Source organism: Ips typographus, linkage group LG6 (assembly GCF_016097725.1).
Source record: "Ips typographus isolate SLU linkage group LG6, UJ_Ityp_2.0, whole genome shotgun sequence".
Classification (NCBI taxonomy): Eukaryota; Metazoa; Arthropoda; class Insecta; order Coleoptera; family Curculionidae; genus Ips; species Ips typographus.
In genome coordinates, this window is record NC_138427.1 from 4,921,733 (window position 1) to 4,938,344 (window position 16,612).

At 32.3% G+C, this 16,612-nt stretch overlaps 1 protein-coding gene and 1 long non-coding RNA gene across 5 annotated transcripts in view; one reads left to right on the forward strand and one right to left on the reverse strand.

Annotated features, from left to right (window-relative positions):
* The window catches only part of LOC145731248 (homeotic protein ultrabithorax-like), a 166,879-nt gene that overhangs the window by 95,367 nt on the left and 54,900 nt on the right, over window positions 1-16,612 (reverse strand). For 3 of the 4 annotated variants that reach the window (XR_014178773.1, XR_014178772.1, XM_081982930.1), the window contains exon 2: window positions 14,674-14,685. The exons of the other annotated variant lie outside the window; for it this stretch is intronic. Coding sequence is in view for 1 of the 3 variants with exons in the window: in XM_081982930.1 (XP_081839056.1) it covers window positions 14,674-14,685 (12 nt within the window). In the remaining 2 variants the exon portion in view is untranslated. The remainder of the gene's footprint in view (window positions 1-14,673; window positions 14,686-16,612) is intronic. 4 annotated transcript variants of the gene reach the window in all.
* On the forward strand, window positions 5,554-6,419 carry LOC145731250 (uncharacterized). The gene is made up of 2 exons (XR_014178776.1): window positions 5,554-5,955; window positions 6,014-6,419. It is a non-coding gene; the product is annotated as an uncharacterized LOC145731250 (long non-coding RNA).

Below are 16,612 nucleotides of genomic sequence, written 5' to 3' on the forward strand. Positions count from 1 at the left end.
AAAATTAGTAAAAACAATCCTCAAAAATGTGATCAAAATGTTTCGTTAATAACTCGTCTATCAAAGGTAACTTATTAGAAGTCATCCAATTGCACCTTTAGGAGAACATATTACAGAAGATGGATCTGGGTGGTAATGGCTCGGAAAGCTTTCTTGTAAATGGGGGTTCAACCGGGGTCAATACTAGAACTTTTCCTAATCATCTTGTATGAAAACGTTCCAGTTTATGTCTCAACCTTAAGAAAATCGAAAAAGATGAAAGAAAATCTTTGAAATTCTTAAGAGTAATACTCTACCTTTAAAGAGTTCTTCGCCAACTCTAATTGTCCTTTACAGTACCTCACAAATCAACCCAACAGAACAGCGGCAGAGCCAGTTCTTTAATATTAATGTGACTATTAATGATAATGATATACTGAGAGAGACTATAATCGAACCTAAGAAGAAAAGTAGCACATCTTAAAATAAAAAATTCTTGAGTGTTCCAATGTTGTACACCGATTTGGCGAGTAAACATCCCTGCGTCTGAGAATTCGGACATGTTATTAACCATAATGTTATTCAGCTTTTTTTTTAACGACGTATCTTTTAGAAAGTGGCGAGCTGGGCAGGCGAACAACTTCGGCTTGTCCTTCCAATTCTATCTCATTAGCGAAGGAAATGGCTCTGACAGCAGCCCGGAGACCTGTCGTGTAGGGACCGTATATAGAACTGGTTGACTTGCCAGGTTCGGGTTCGGCCCCTGAACCCAGTGGCGTGTCCCCCTAATCCTGCAGGTTATCCATGCTCTGATGACACTCTAATGAAGACTATTCAGTTAACTCATACTAGTCAGTGTGGTATTATAAGCATTGTCTGAAAACTAATTGGGTGATGACATAAATTCAGCAGGAGAATCAGAAGACGTCTCTGTCCTTATTACATTGAGCAATCCGGAGATGCTATTCTTCATGGGTATTCGATAAGGTTATCTCCGACTGTTAAGGTGCTGAGAACAACCGTTATTGAGTAATATAATGCGACAATTAGCAAAATCACCTACTTAACCAAAGTGGTTCCCCGGGGGCTTCAGTAATGATGGACGGTCCAAAAAATATGAATACAAAGTATCCTTTCGCAGAAAAAAGGCAGCGGCCATTGGAGAAAATTTTAATTAGTTTCCGTGAGGACTTGTCAGGATTTGCCGAACGATTTGAGACAAAAAGAAGTTTCTTTTGTGTCGGATAATGAAAGTAGACCGACACAGACGGAGACGGTGCAAAAAGTTTGGTTTGCGAGCCAATCAGTTCAGGCCAGTGATACATTTTTCATATCGGGGCTTGTCAAGATTCTGCTGGCATTCGGGACAGTATTTATACTTCTCGAAACGGGTTTAATAACAAAATCGCTCATTAGAAAGTTTCGGTTTTTTCCCCCCCAAGACCGAATCTTTCGCTAAACTGGTGAAGTGAAGTTATACAATGAGACAAAGTGACATAAATCGCTGGAGACTAGGCTAACAGTCAACGGACTGTGGGACAAGATTTCCGTATAAATAGTCAAACGCCAAACATGGAATCTCAGTTTGTTTTTTTGTGGCAGCATTTCGACGAACGTCTTAACGGTAGAACAGTACTCGAAGTGTTTTTGTTTTTATTTTTAATTGATGTCTTTTCTTTTTCTCTCCGTTTTACTATAATTAAGCACTAGCCGCCGTAGCCACGGTCATACCGCATGTGTACTTCTGTCGATAGTTTCCAGTACCGTTATCTATGGCATTTCGGGCACAGCTAAAAATGTGAAGGAATAAACTAACGCGAGTTCACGCGGAGTTATAGAGTTATGAAGTGCCACGTAACGTACAGGAAAAGCGTTGTTTTATGCAAGTTTGGTCCGCACACCCGGTGTAAAGTTTATGGCGCGCATGGACTTATTTTTTCTAAAGCCAATCGATACGATTGCTGGGTAGGGACCCGGGGAATGTGCCACAATAACGAAATATGAAACAGCCGTTTTGAAATTTAACACCGCATTTTCTGTATTGTTTAGTCGAATTTCACTTACTTTGATATTTAAACTCTGTTCAGTCAGAACAGACTAAAAAATTTCTATGACCCACATTTCAGTCATCTTCAGTTGTGGGTAATTACTTCGTTATTTCATCCCACATCTAAGGTACAAATTCAACTAACATAAATAATCACTACAAACGATTTTTTCCCAATTAGCATAGTTGTTATGGGTAACGATTGACAGTGTGGATATTAGAAAGCTGTTCATTTACATGTTTTTCCCTTTAATATGTCATATTGCTCGTAAGTAATAAGTAATATGCTATTTCTAATGAAATATTAGCCAGAAATTATTGATAGGTGTTAGGAGGTTGATGAACTGTGGATAATAATATGTTACCGTCAACAGAGTCAAATAAGGAGTTAAAAAATAACAAACACAAGTATAGGAAACGCCCACGAAAACTGCATTCACGTCATAAACGATCATAAACGATCATCATCATCGATGAAAGACATTTTCCTAAACTAGGTTATTTGTCAAATGACAGTATTTGAGTTGGTTTAACAAATTTTCATCAGGGATTTCGTTTATTAGCTAGTTAAGGTTGACGACCTTGGTTTTCTCCTCGGTTTTCTCATAACTTAATAATTTCTATTAATTATAATTCAGTTTAATTAGATTTACTGATTCAATATTATTATGCTCTACAGCATAGAGAAAGTTAATAAGAGCTTCTGTGAATATTAGAAAAAAATCTCGAATAAAGCTTTAAATATACAAATGGTTATGGATTTGTTGAAAAATTTTTAAACATCAAATTAAAACATCTTGACGATGATTAAGCTATTGTACTGAATTTGACAGCTGCCACTTTACTGCAAATGGATATTTTGTAGTTCACAGTTGATTCCAAAAGAGAATGATAATTTTGGCAGCTGTCAACCTAACCTAGAATATTTTGAAATTCACAGTTACTTTACCACAGGAATAACAACAATTTAGCGATAACAAGGCAAGTTTAACGACTGATATCTCGGAAACTACTGCATGAATTAAGTTCATTTTTTGACGGATGTCAACTAAAGCTTGATCAGTGATTGTACTAAATTTGACAAGTTTGTTTTGTATCAAACTTTGGAATACCAAATTTATTCATATAAGCTGTCATTTCTACATATAATGTGGAGATATCAGACTGTGACATTTTTCAATTACTTTAAGACAAATCAAAAGATGTATTAAAAAAATCTAAATAGATTGCAAATTTTCACTTCTTTTGTGAACGCCATATTAGACTTCTACTTTTTTTAAAACGTTTTTTTTACTGAGTACCTACGAGGATATATGAAATGTTATGGTTGAGAGTTACAGTTTAGCTAAAATAGCAAAAATTGCATTTTTATAAAGACTGTTTTGCTGATATCAATCAGCAATTAGTTAGGTTACAGCGCATTTCGTAATATCATCTGACAGTTTGTCACATGATCACTTTGTTGCTAATTGTCACGTGATCACTTTGTATGATAATGTCACGTTGTAGAGGAGGAAAACAGGTAATAATAAAGTGTCATTTATTTTCATTTATCTTATCAACTAAATTAGAACAAAAATTAAAACTAATTTCAAAAATTTTGTTTGTTTAAATACGTAAAAAAATAAGAACATATACAAGCCAGTGACCATAAAAATGGAAAATCATTCTGATGTTGTTACTTAATGCAGGCGCTATAAGCATTCACTGTCTCAACAAAATATTTTGAGAATAAAACAATTTCTAGTGTAAATCGTAAGTCAAAAATGTCTATTGTAGTTAACAATTAGCAGTATTTAGCAACTTACTCGACTTTGGTAAGTAAAGGAAAATAATTGCCTTTTTTAAAGACATAATTAAATTTTTGCTCAAATCGCTCAACTCAAAGCTGTTTTATTAATAAAATTACCATATTAATTCCATGATAAATTCTATTAAAATATTGTAGGTAGAATAACCTTATATGGCAGTTAACAAAAACTTTTGAAATTCGACTTATGACACTTCGTATAAAGTGCTCAACAAACGTGGAAAGAGTCACAAATTAAACTATAAGATAAATCATGAAAAAACAGAAAACAATAAGAGACGAGATGAGATTCAAAAGACAATAATTAATATAACATAAAGAGTAGATAAGTGGATTGTAACTGAAATATAATATACACCTGGTCAAAAAACAGCAAAGTTGATTAAAAAGATTTTTTTTATTGATTCTTTTAACTATTTTATTTCATGTTTAGAGAAATAATCTACAAAATAAAGGTGTAATATATAATAATGTACTCCAATGTATTCCAACCAAATCATTTTAGTGTTAATAAAAGTGTAAAATAATCCTTTATAGCGAATCATAGCTTGGGTATTTCAAACCATCTCGCTATTCATTTAAGTATTTTTATTATTAATTTTAAGCAATTTAAGAGACAGAGCAGTTTTGAAGATAACCTCCAATATTGAAATAAAGATATTGGGACACTAATCTTTCTAATGTGTCAGACAGAATAGAAAAAACTGTAAACCATTCTCCTTTGATCTGGAGTCACAATCAACCAACTGTACCTTGCAAACAAACAGGTAATTAATTCATCATGTTCCTAACAATTAAAATGGCAAAACTGTCTGCCAGCTTTCAACACAAACATACTATTGTTGTTTTATATCCCTCCCATTTACATATAAAACCTACTACCAGTATAATGTCGTAATACTCCGCAACATAGAAGGCGCATAAATCTCGTCCTATCACGATTTGTTTGTTTAACCTGATAGATTATGTAGGTGCAATTAAACGTCATATCAGTTTAAGGTAAAAAATTAATTATTATACGACTGTGCTCGGTCTGTATGGGACGTTCAGAAAAAAAAATCATAAATTGCCCGTATACGGCTTATAATGATGGTGTGTAATTGCTTATTGCCATAGCAAAACTGCCAGGACTAATGATCCGTTCACGTCGTTTTTCTGTTAATTGATTTATTAGGCGGCAATTTGAATTATTTAAGAGTTAAGGTTGCGGTTTAATTAAGAAAAATTGAAGGTGATACAAGAACAATGTGAAATGGAGGACTGATCAGTAATTGTGGTGGATGACCAAACTAATTTTTGTACGTCCGGGCGTAGGATGATAGTACTTTAATGACGTGACAGAAGTAAATGAAAATCAAAACAATAATAACTAAATTGTAATTATTACATTCATATTCTGTGTTTTTACAGGTGTTTTTAAAAGTGGCACAGTCAGTCTCAAAATTAGTTTTAATAGACTGTCGTCTGCTAAGACATCTTCAGACGACTAATATGTTAGAACTGTCACACATGTATTTAAGATTTCTGTTTGTATTATTTACCACGAAATCTCTTTTGAGTAGTATTAGTCTACCGTTTTGAATTTATTATTTATTATTTAGTTTTAGGAATGTCGTCTCTCCTAATACTTCTTTCAGACCGGGAAAAAAATTGATGCCTTAAACTTTATTCAAATTCCGCTCCATAAGCATAAAAGTATACACAATACAAACCAAAGAAAATCTAAGGCGCCGACTCGACCATCATCAGCTTTCCGCCCATCGTCCACAACCGCCAAAACTAGCAGGCCTGCGCATCCAACCAGCCATATTGAATGGACGACAGTGCTGCTCTCTTTACGCGATCACGGCACAAGATTTACACGATTTTCCATCAAATTTCCACTGAAATGTCGCTGATTTTACCTTCGTAATGTCGCAACTGGTTCTAGGAGGTGTTTGTCGCGAACCGAATGGATTTAAATGGGTCAAGATGGATTAAAACTGGGTTTTTTTCGGAGGAGACGCGAGTCGATTGCGTAATGGCCGCGGTGTGTTTGAAGCCGGCGTGCAACATGGCCCGAGGTAGCATGTGCAGAATAAAATGGACAGTGTGAATGGGAATGATTACCTATTGAAAGGTTTATGGATGTAAATGACGGTTTTAGTGGATTTTTATGAATGGTTTGTTGTTTTTAGGTGGTTTTAGTCGCATTGACGATGGGATAATATTTACGGGGATTTTTTTACGTTCCGTCTTTCTGTTTTGTTGCGGGACGTTGTCCCAATAAATGCTTGATCATCAATAAATCACTCAGGAAGAAATTTGTAAAACGTTTCCATATTTATTCATTGAAGTCAACGAGTTTTTATCAAGAAATAGGATGGTCCAATTATTTATGCCAAACTCTTCCTCTTGGGCAACAAAAACACAAAAAAGTTATAGGCTTGTCAAAATGATGTAATAATTATGACCATTACGCTACAATCGCAAATTTACGTTAATGTTTCTTATTAAATTAATAATTTTATACATTGCATATTAAGCTCAATATTATAAGAAACTATTAAGTCAATAAAATAAACATTAACAAATCGTAAATAAGCCTTTATTGATAGAGGTATGTAAAGTGACATTGCTTCATTTGAATTTTTTTCTAGCTTTTTATTGTGTAATAGCGGTTTTAAAATGGAAATCTCTACATGGAATTACCAAGAATATAACTGAAAATTATTAATAACAGAAAATTCGCTTTTAGTCATATTTGAAGTGTTTGCCGATGATAAAGTACTTCTACTCTCTTAATTAATTTTTAATGAAAATATCGTATAAATACTATGAATATTTTTTAAACTTTATGATATTTTTCGTAGTTAAACTAGAGTGTTTGGACATTTTAAGAAAAAAAATATTAAAATGAGTGGTACAAAGAGTATTTAAGGCTACGGTTAGGTCTTTTTGTTTTACTTTATAAAGTAGTATCATTTAAGATCCTTGAGCCATTATATTACAATACTTTGAATTACATTTTAATTAAATTTAACAAGGTTTAGCAAAATAAAATATTTAGAAATTACAAAATTGTAGACTGAGTTTCCTATTTGGTCAAACTCAAAAGCAAGTTAAAAAAAATTAAAAGGCATCAGGTTTTACAGAGTGTGTCCAGAATAAGGAGGGCCATTATGAGAATCTTGAAAACGGTTATAGATAAATTGGGAGAAAAGTTGCGTAATCACGGCAATAATAAAATTACATTTAGAAAACTTCGAACGGTTTTTGGTTTTTGAGATATTTTGCAAACATTTTATTTTTTTTATTTTACGTTTTATTACGTTTTGTCTTTGCGAAATCATAACTTCAATTGGTTAAATGCCTTCCATATTTTTTCATTAGACTTTAAAAGCCCTTTTATCCAGAATTCAATGATTATATTCCACTTTATGGTTTAAATGTGTTTTACTCTGCTTTTTGACCTTAATAAAGAAATGTCCCATTCGGAATAAAAAGTACTTTCAGAATTTATTATAATTAACCAAATCTGTATTTTTAAAATCCCTATAATAGCACTTCTTATCCTGGTCAGTGGACACTGTATGTGTAATATTTTTTTTACTCATATTTGTCAAATGTGCAAATTTAAACCTGGTTTTCCAGTAACTGGAAAGAATACTGCAAATTTACCTAACGAATTAGAACTTAATTTTACTTAGTTAGGTACTGGAAAAACAGCTTTAAATTTGCATATTTGACAAATTTGTATATGAGTAAGAGAAAATATTTTAAATATAAAACCTGACTCATAATTCATTTAAACTTGCTTTTGCCTCCATAGGAACTTCAGTCTAAATTTAGTTTTGTTTTTGATGTATGAAGGGTAATTTTTTCTAATTACTATTTTCTGAGAAAAGTATGCCAAAATTCTGTTATTTTTCTTCTCCCACTTTCTTGTTTGTTTGTTATGAGACTATTATAGATTTACTTAACTAAATATTAACAAAACCAATGTCCAAGATTCAAGCTTCTAATTCGAAAGGTTTGGGAGGTATTGCAAAAAACTGTTAAATTATTTTCAACTTTGACGACCTCTAGGACCAAATTATTAGGATAAAGAAAAGGGTTTTTGACACTTGACATAATAAAAAAAAAGGTCAAACTTGCACACTAAACTGTAACTGAAGCTGTGACGTTGCCAAAAGAAAACTTTTCGAGGAGGCTATAGAAAAATGTCATAAAATCTTCTATTTGGGTCAAAATTACTTATTATTTAAATAAAACAAGAATGCTGACTATTCTTAAATTTTTTAAAATTTAACTCATCTTGAAATTTATACGGTTTTGAGAATAACAAAAAGAATCCATAGTAAATGGATATTGCAGTATTTTTTATTACTAAAATCAAAGTATTTCTTAATTAACAAGCAAAACCCATTTTCCCCTTCAGGTTAATAGAAATTATAGGTCTTTAAATAACAAAATACTAAGTAAACTTATAAAAATGAAAACCTTCGGGGGAGGGGAAGGGATTTGAAATTGCTGGTTTAAGCAACTTTTAAAAAAAGTTCTAGAAAAATTAATAAAATTACAATTAAAAGTGTGTTGTAAGCCATATAAAAAAAAAATTTACCTGTATTAAATTAAATATGGGGGTGCCTAAAAAAATGTTTACTAATTAAACTTGCACAAATTTCCTAAACTTGAATTTTGTAAAAAAAATGTAATTTTAAATATGATTTTTTAAAAATAACAAATTTACTATTTAGTTTACTCTTTGAACAAAATCAAGCAAAGAATACACTTTGCCTTGGTCAACACACCCTATTTTGCAACGGTATAACAAACACAATCTGGCATACCAACTTAGAAGAAAAAAATCGTGGCGATCTAACCATTCCAAGGTTCCTGAAGTGGCAATAAGCGAAAAAGGGAGAAGGCAAACCCAAAGAAACCGCAAAGAAGATTAGAATCTAACCCGTGAACTTTACACATGCATGCAAATATTTATTTATTTATGTATTTATTTCACTGTGTAAGTTACTTGGCAGGATAAGTAATGTTTTTGCCGCATGTACGTAGCCGCATAATTCAAAACGACAACTCTATTTTACTCCGGTGGATATTGCGATGCAAATTTTTATTCTCTTGTCGAAACGAGTGTTTTATACGGTTAATATTTATAAGCATTCGAAAGCGACAATAGGATTTAGTCCGCCAATTTTCGCTGAATATTTTATACTTGGACCGGTTAATTAGTGTAATTGAGACGTCCCGATTTTTGTAATGCAATTTTCGAGACTAATTGGCAAAAAATACGATCGGTATTTTTAGAGCGTCAAAACAGGGCGACGCACTCCTCTAATTTAGCGCCTCAAAAATTATTTCTGTGCGTATTCCGAAGAAGCAGCTTGACGACGTATTTAGAGCCACATTGTCAGATTTATGAACCGAAATTCAAAAAGCCCGGTCACACCTGCTTGTTCCGGCAAAAATACGACTCTACACGCTAAGAATGTTGTTGGGAGGACTAAAACGCTTTTTGCGTAGGTTAAGAGAGGTTTTCATCATGTTCATTCATTCATTTTAGTAACAAAATAAACTACAAACTGAAAATAGTTATAGTATAAATTTGTTTTGGGTTATTTAGAGCAAAGTCTTTTGACTGTTTAATTTTTTTAATTTACTAGTAAAAAAAATATTAGAAATATGACCGGTGTATCGCAACTCACGTCGTGTAAACAGTACTTTCGTAAATTGAAAATTATGACTCTCCCGTCCTTGTATATTTACTTAGTCATAATGCACACTGTTAGTAGAAAGGATTTAGTTCGAAGGGAACAAGTACATAACCGACAGTACATGACAATCAGCCACGGAAAGGAATACGATATTCCCTTCTCCAGATTAACTATCGGACAAAAAAATCCGAACATATTCGGAGTAAGATGTCTAAACAAATTATATAGAATAACTCCAAATTCTTCTTTTGTGAGAGGTGCTACTACTCTGTACAAGAGTTTTTTGATGAAGTTGAATCTCCAGGTTCATCAGCAAATATTCACTTTCGTCCTGTGTTTGTTAGTGTGAAATAATTTTGTTGTTTTATGTTTAATAATTTGTTACAGCTTAATTGACCCTAATTTGAATGTTAATAAATAAATTGAAATTTAATAAGATGCTTATTATTTACTTATTTTAAATAGATACATAACAAAACGCATTAACTTCTTGTGAGTAATGAGTTATTGTTATTTTCTTTAAGACGAAGAAGTTTAGTATTCACACTCACGAGTGTGTGTGTGTGGCTATTACTCACTGGATGATTTCGCTTTTGACTCGTGCCGCAAACTACATCTTCGTGAGTAATAGCACTCTATCCTATAGCATTGGATAATAAACTATTGTTACGGTTTGGGCCTACTATACTCGAGTCAGGATGAAACTTTGTGTGAACCCACGGGAAAATCGTAACACTATTATACCAAATGTTATTGTCCAGTTATTTACTTAATCCTGATATCAGCCAACTTAACAAAATTTTATTTTTTGATAATCCCAGTCAATTCAATCGACTTCGATATTATTCTGTTGTTGTTGACATTATTTTTATTAACTCTACTGGTTTTTGAGTTATTAATTTCTGATATTTTTTTACGTTAAATATTATACGTTATACAGGGTAGTATTTATTAGTCGTTGAATTTTCTGCACGGTCTCGTTAAAATAGCAATTTCACATTGTCCGTGAATAATGAAATTTATCTAAACTTTTCAAAACAAATTCAAAATTCTTTAGTGTACTATTCTGATTATGAATTGTGACATGTCATCACAATCTCTCAGAAACTGAAACACTGTGTAAAATAGAGTTAGCCACTTAAATAATAAAAAAAATGAACTTTAAAAGTAAAAAAGTCTAATTTCAGAAACACCTCTGGAAAATATCCAATAATATCGGATAAATTTGTTTCATTAAGCTATGCACTGACCTCAATAGTGTAATAAGCTTAATACCACTAAAGTATTATTAGATATCACAGGATGCTATTTATTACAGAACCTCAAAAGAAGTCACACCGTAAACTATACTTTTTAGGTTTTACCATTATAAGGCACATACATACGTGGTTTCAGATGACCATCACTAAACCACCTTTCTGAGAATAAAAAAACACAAATTTTTATAAAAAGTCAGCAAAAAAACGGTAACTTTCCCGCACATAATTCTCGGTCTATACCAAATTTAGAACTAATTAGGTCAACGATCAGGTATTTTTTTCGGTGGGCCAAGAGAAAGTGGCCGGTCCCACTATTCTAAAAAAACCCGAAAGACGTTCCTAGAATAATAAAAAAAAACAAAATCACGGTGTCAAGGGAGAGTCGAAAGTACCGTTACACGATTTGGAAACCATCTGAATTTAGTCGGTTCGATAACAAGTTTGTGGTGTGAATGGTTTTATGTTTGTGCTAAAGTGGCTGTGTTCAACTCGCACTTTAAAATATCATGTAAGTCTGAATGAAAATACTCGTTTCGCGTGACGTAAGTCATTTGCAGTGTCTGGATTGTATCTAGCCGCGTTTAATTCAATTTAACCGCTCATATTAGGAATAAACAACCAATCCACCATATAATTAAAGCACTAAGAGGCGTCGTGCATCGCATTATACAATCAGCTTTAATAACATTATTTCATTAAAATTCATATAAATGTGAGCGAAACCCGGCTTTTAACCAGTTTGTTCATATTTACGAGTTTAGCGAGCAAACTGTAAATTAGTCGATCGTTATTTAAAAGAGGATCAAGTTTAGATCTCAGTTCTTGATTGCTTGATGAATTCGGAATGTCATTAATAACCGCGAGATTTATTGAGGCGTTTGCTACATTGCAGTGTGTGGAGAAAACAGTAAATTTTAAAATCGTCCAGGATAAAGAAGTGTGAACGAGGTGCTTCGCAGCCATCGAAAAGGTGAAACGACCCAAAATGAACGCTCGTTCAGTCATCTGGGACCGGTTGAGAGTTACTTTGGAGAGATTTGGCAGTGTTTCGGCTAAAAGTATCGATATTACAGCAGGTTTACGAAAGTTTTTCCATTTTCTTTACATGCCAATACAGCTTCAAACAGGTTGATAAAGTTAACATTATGACATAAATTGTATCTATTATCTTGAAAATAGCTATTTATGTAATCAGTTACGAAAAGATCGATTTTGTGTAATGAACGAATGTTTGTAGGGCGGGCGCAGCGAGGTCCTACAATTTGAATGAGTTACACAATAAGACATTTTCGAAACGTGTTGCATACATAATTTTTTCTAATTTTGACCAAAAAGCGGTAAAAACCATCTTTTAAAGTGATTTAACACAAATATTCACTTTCATAGCACCTTGTATAAACAGTGACAACGACATGTTATGATGGATGTCGTCCATATGTTTCTACGGAAATGCATAAAAACAGGGAGTGATGAAATGAACATTTCATAACTAGTTACATAAAGTAAAACGTTTTGTCACTCTAATCAGTTTTGAAAAGTGTCACTTTATATGCCATAATTAGAAAAAAGATTTTTTGATATCTTTAAAATCAGTTGGCAGAGTGATGCAAAAAACTTTAAAAGCTATTTCTGTACCAAAAGCGAGAATATAAAGTACTGAAAGTCAAAATAGCCCAAAGGCCTTTGGTCCGAGATATAGGTTAGGTTAGGCAAGTTTTGCAGGAAGACAAGTGATCAGAATTTACGTTAATCAATGTTTCAGGAAAACCGAGTTATCTATACAAGGTATTCAGGGTCAATATATATTTTTTAAATGGTAGAACGCAAGAGCAGTTTATGATTATTCTAAAAGCCTGGTTTTGGGGACTTTCGTCTCACCCCACTAACAAAAATTGAGGGGAAAATGGAATATCGCACTATTTTCAATCAAATTCAAAAAATTACATTTATTTAGTCATCTACACTAGAATGACGCCCAGTCTGGATACTTGTTCTTGACACACTACAATTAAAAAACTCTAAGAAGTTGATTTTACAAGAGTATTTTTTGAATTTTTGATCATAAAATTCATAATCATCCTGAATACTGTACAAACGTAGTGATTTATTTGTCTGTTACTTAGGATAGGTTTTAGGTTAGAAAAATGTACTGTTTCAGCATCAACAAAATGATAACAAAACACACTAACAACTTCACTTTTTTCGTTTTTCAGTGTTGGTAACAGGAAAAATAGGAAATTTGATTAAACAACTCTATTTCGTGAAATATATGACGTAAAATTTTATTTTCCACTCATAAAATTCATCCTTGAAGCTGCTATAAAAATAAATTCATCAATTTATTTGACATCACAGTGCGGTTAAAACCTGCTTTAGACATTCTGATCAAAAAAGACTAAAACAAATTTCAGACAAAATAATAGAAAATAGAAAACCAACCCACACAACCAGACACTTAAAAAACAAGTCAAAATTATTTGCAAATAAGAAACAATTTGACATAGAATAACTGTTTATTAAAATTGTTCTAAAACATTTATTAAAACATATGTTAGCGATTTAGAATCAGATTTTTCTATTATTAACTTTTTTATACCTTACATGCCTGGTATAACTGACAAAATCCACAAAATTACTTATTAAGAAAATAAAACACATTTTAAGAGACTTTTAAAAAACGAACTGGAGATTTTCACTTTAAATCAGCTAAGGAGGCACTATTTTGACCTTTTTAAGAAACTCGTAAAAACACGTACAAATACTGTGGAACAATTTTGTCGCTTTTAGCTTTTTTTGTCATTGTTGTAATCCAAATTAGCAAAAAAGTTCTTTTAGTGATTATAAAATTGTTAAAGCATTGTTTGATTTGTTTAGTAAACTGTATTATGATGACGTTTTTAAAGGAATTTAATTATTCACTTTACTTTTGAGCTACAACAAGACATAGTAAATTATAAATCATTAAATTTATATTACTAAAAAGTCTGATTGTTACGATGGTAATTTCCTTACATGTAATCCGATAAAACAAAGCATTCATAAAATATAGATGCATACTTCTTGTATAGAATCAAAATAAAACGCTTTGATATTACAAAGTACTTGAAGAAAATACAAACTTTATTGTCCTATAGCTTTCTCCCCATAAATATTGCAAAATGGTTGCCGGAAATGTCAAATTCGGAATACATCAGTTGTTACTGATATAATTAACATTAAATTCTCGATTCTTAGACATGTTAACATTCTAGAAATGTTTGAGCAAGATATTTCCTGCTTCAGCACTTTTAATTCTTCTTTTATTAGAGACTGTACTGTCTTCTTAGAAGACTACTTACAGCAATTTAATGTATTTCTGTACTTATGCGTAGGCCATAATGTTAAAAATTACGGTAGTTGTAGTTTAACCATTTTCTTGTTATTGCTATGATAACAAAACTTTTCATATTTAAAAATAATAAAATGGGTATATGTTTGGCTTTGTTATGATATACGAAACGAAGTAACGTTTTCAATACAAACATTTTTAATGTGTTGATCCTGATTAAAACAATTAATACAAGAAGCAAAATTGTAAAATTTGACAAAAGTAGAATATCCTAGACTTGTCCTTAAACTATACTAAAAATGAGAAAATGAGATATTTTAGCTGTGTCCAAATCCACATTAACAATTGTTTACTATAGAAGTATCATCAGAAACTGTGTAATATGTCAAACAACTTTAAAAAACTACCAATTTAGTGTTAATTTGATATTTGAATTCTTACCAGCAAATCAAGCATCACGTAATTCCATTTAGGCGAATCCACATACAAGCATAAGGGAAAGGCGTGCGGAAAAACTAAATAAACATAGTTATACTCACCTTTATAGTAACCTGAAAATTAAAGAAAAGCAAGTGTTAGAAACGAAAGCAAAAGCAAAAGCCAGACAACTTAAAATTAGAAACATGCACAAAAAGCAATTGACGAAAAGAAAAAGCTACATGCTATAAAAGTATACGTTTGCGTATTTGCGGCAATCTATTCACAAAATCAACAAGTTTTTTTGCAACCACCGCGTAAAATACATAAAGCTGAATTTATTGCAGATAATCATAAATAGAAATGCAATCTATGAATATTTATGCGTTATAGGGCAGGTTTTCATAATGTTGCAATCTGTCAGAGCTATAAGCATGATTTATGGTTAAAAAAAAAAATGTACAAAGGAAACCACTGGCGATTACAAATAGGCAGTCTCGAGATTCTGCAATAATTACAATGATGGTACAGTTAAGCGTTTTTTGATGACCTTCAGGTTTTTAATCCAAATTGATAACATTATCAAAAAACAAAGCTCCAAGACTGCAAATCGAGCAACTCCAGTTCCACACTATCGATCTTTGTTTATGTTATTGCCGTTTTCCTATCTGGAACCTTTAAACTGTTGAAATTCAATCTGTTTTAATATGGCTTACATGTCTGCGAACAATATCTCGGAACGCTGCGGTTATTCGTGGGAATTACTTCCTTACTCGTGAAAATTAAAGAAGCCTTAAGAAAGGATAACCCTTTTCTGCAGGCCCAGCAGATAAAATTAATCTAATTTAAATTTGCCGGCGGAATTAAAAAAAATAATAGCGCCTTCTTAAAAAAAAAACCGTGATGCATGTTCAGGATAAAAAGATTAACATAGCAGGAGTGCAAAGCGTCTGGTTAAAGTTCGATAAATAACTGAGCCTCTGACAGCCTTTAATTACTGAATCAAACGTGTATAGGTTCTCAGGCAGTTGTTAAGGACAATTTCAATTAATTTGCATTCGATATCCTCCTTTTATTCTGGTTGACGCAAATTTAAAGTGCGCCAAATGTATGCGCCAACACACTCTTGCATAAATTGATGACGCTCTTTGGACGACACCTTTTTACAGAGATGGATTTATCCGCTTAAAAATAATTAAACAAAAATTTGTTTTGACGAATTCGTCCCAAAACACTCTCATTTCAAAGGGGCATTTGTTTTTGCACGAAAATAGCAACCAAAGTGTCGCAAATTTAACTTCAACTACCTGTATAAGAAGTAGTGAAATAACAGTTGTACGGTCTTGTATAAATTGAAAATCGGGAGATACACGCGTGGCTTCAGCTGGTTCTCTAAAGGTATGCAAATGCGGAATCGGTAGCTGCTTTAATCTTGATCTAGAGGGAGAGACTAGTCGTAAACTTGTCTACTTGCTCTTTTCGCGAAATTTCTTAGTTACATTAACCTATGCACCCCTGCGAAGAGATAAATTTGCCGCAAACAATCGGAGATGTTTTCCCAAAGAGCGGAATTGGATAAAAAGGTGGCAAAAAACTGCAACCTGATAATAGAAGTGGAGAAAAAGTACAAATGACTTTGCTTAGAATTGCGTATCTAAATTTTTGTAGTATTATGACACAAAATGAAGAAATGATCGAATGTTCTTAGGTTATAATATTAAAAACTCAATAACGGTTATTAACTATGTGAAAAAATTAATTACGTTTTATTAGGTTTCTCTTATGTTTTGTCTAATCTTTTTTATACATTATTCTTAGTTATTGATCGTTCTATAGTCAACCATTGGTTTGAAGAGTCTAAATGCAATCATTTGTAGGTTGAAAAAAATACTGAAAATGTTCATATTAAATGTGTTATAAAGTACAAGTTGTCTGTTCTCTTATACTTATTGGAGAAATACGATTAGAAGCTAGAACTGACTATAGAAATGGATCTTTGTCATGCGACAGGGTTTGAATTTTGCTAAAGGCTAATCGATTCATAGATCCTAAAAATCGAAT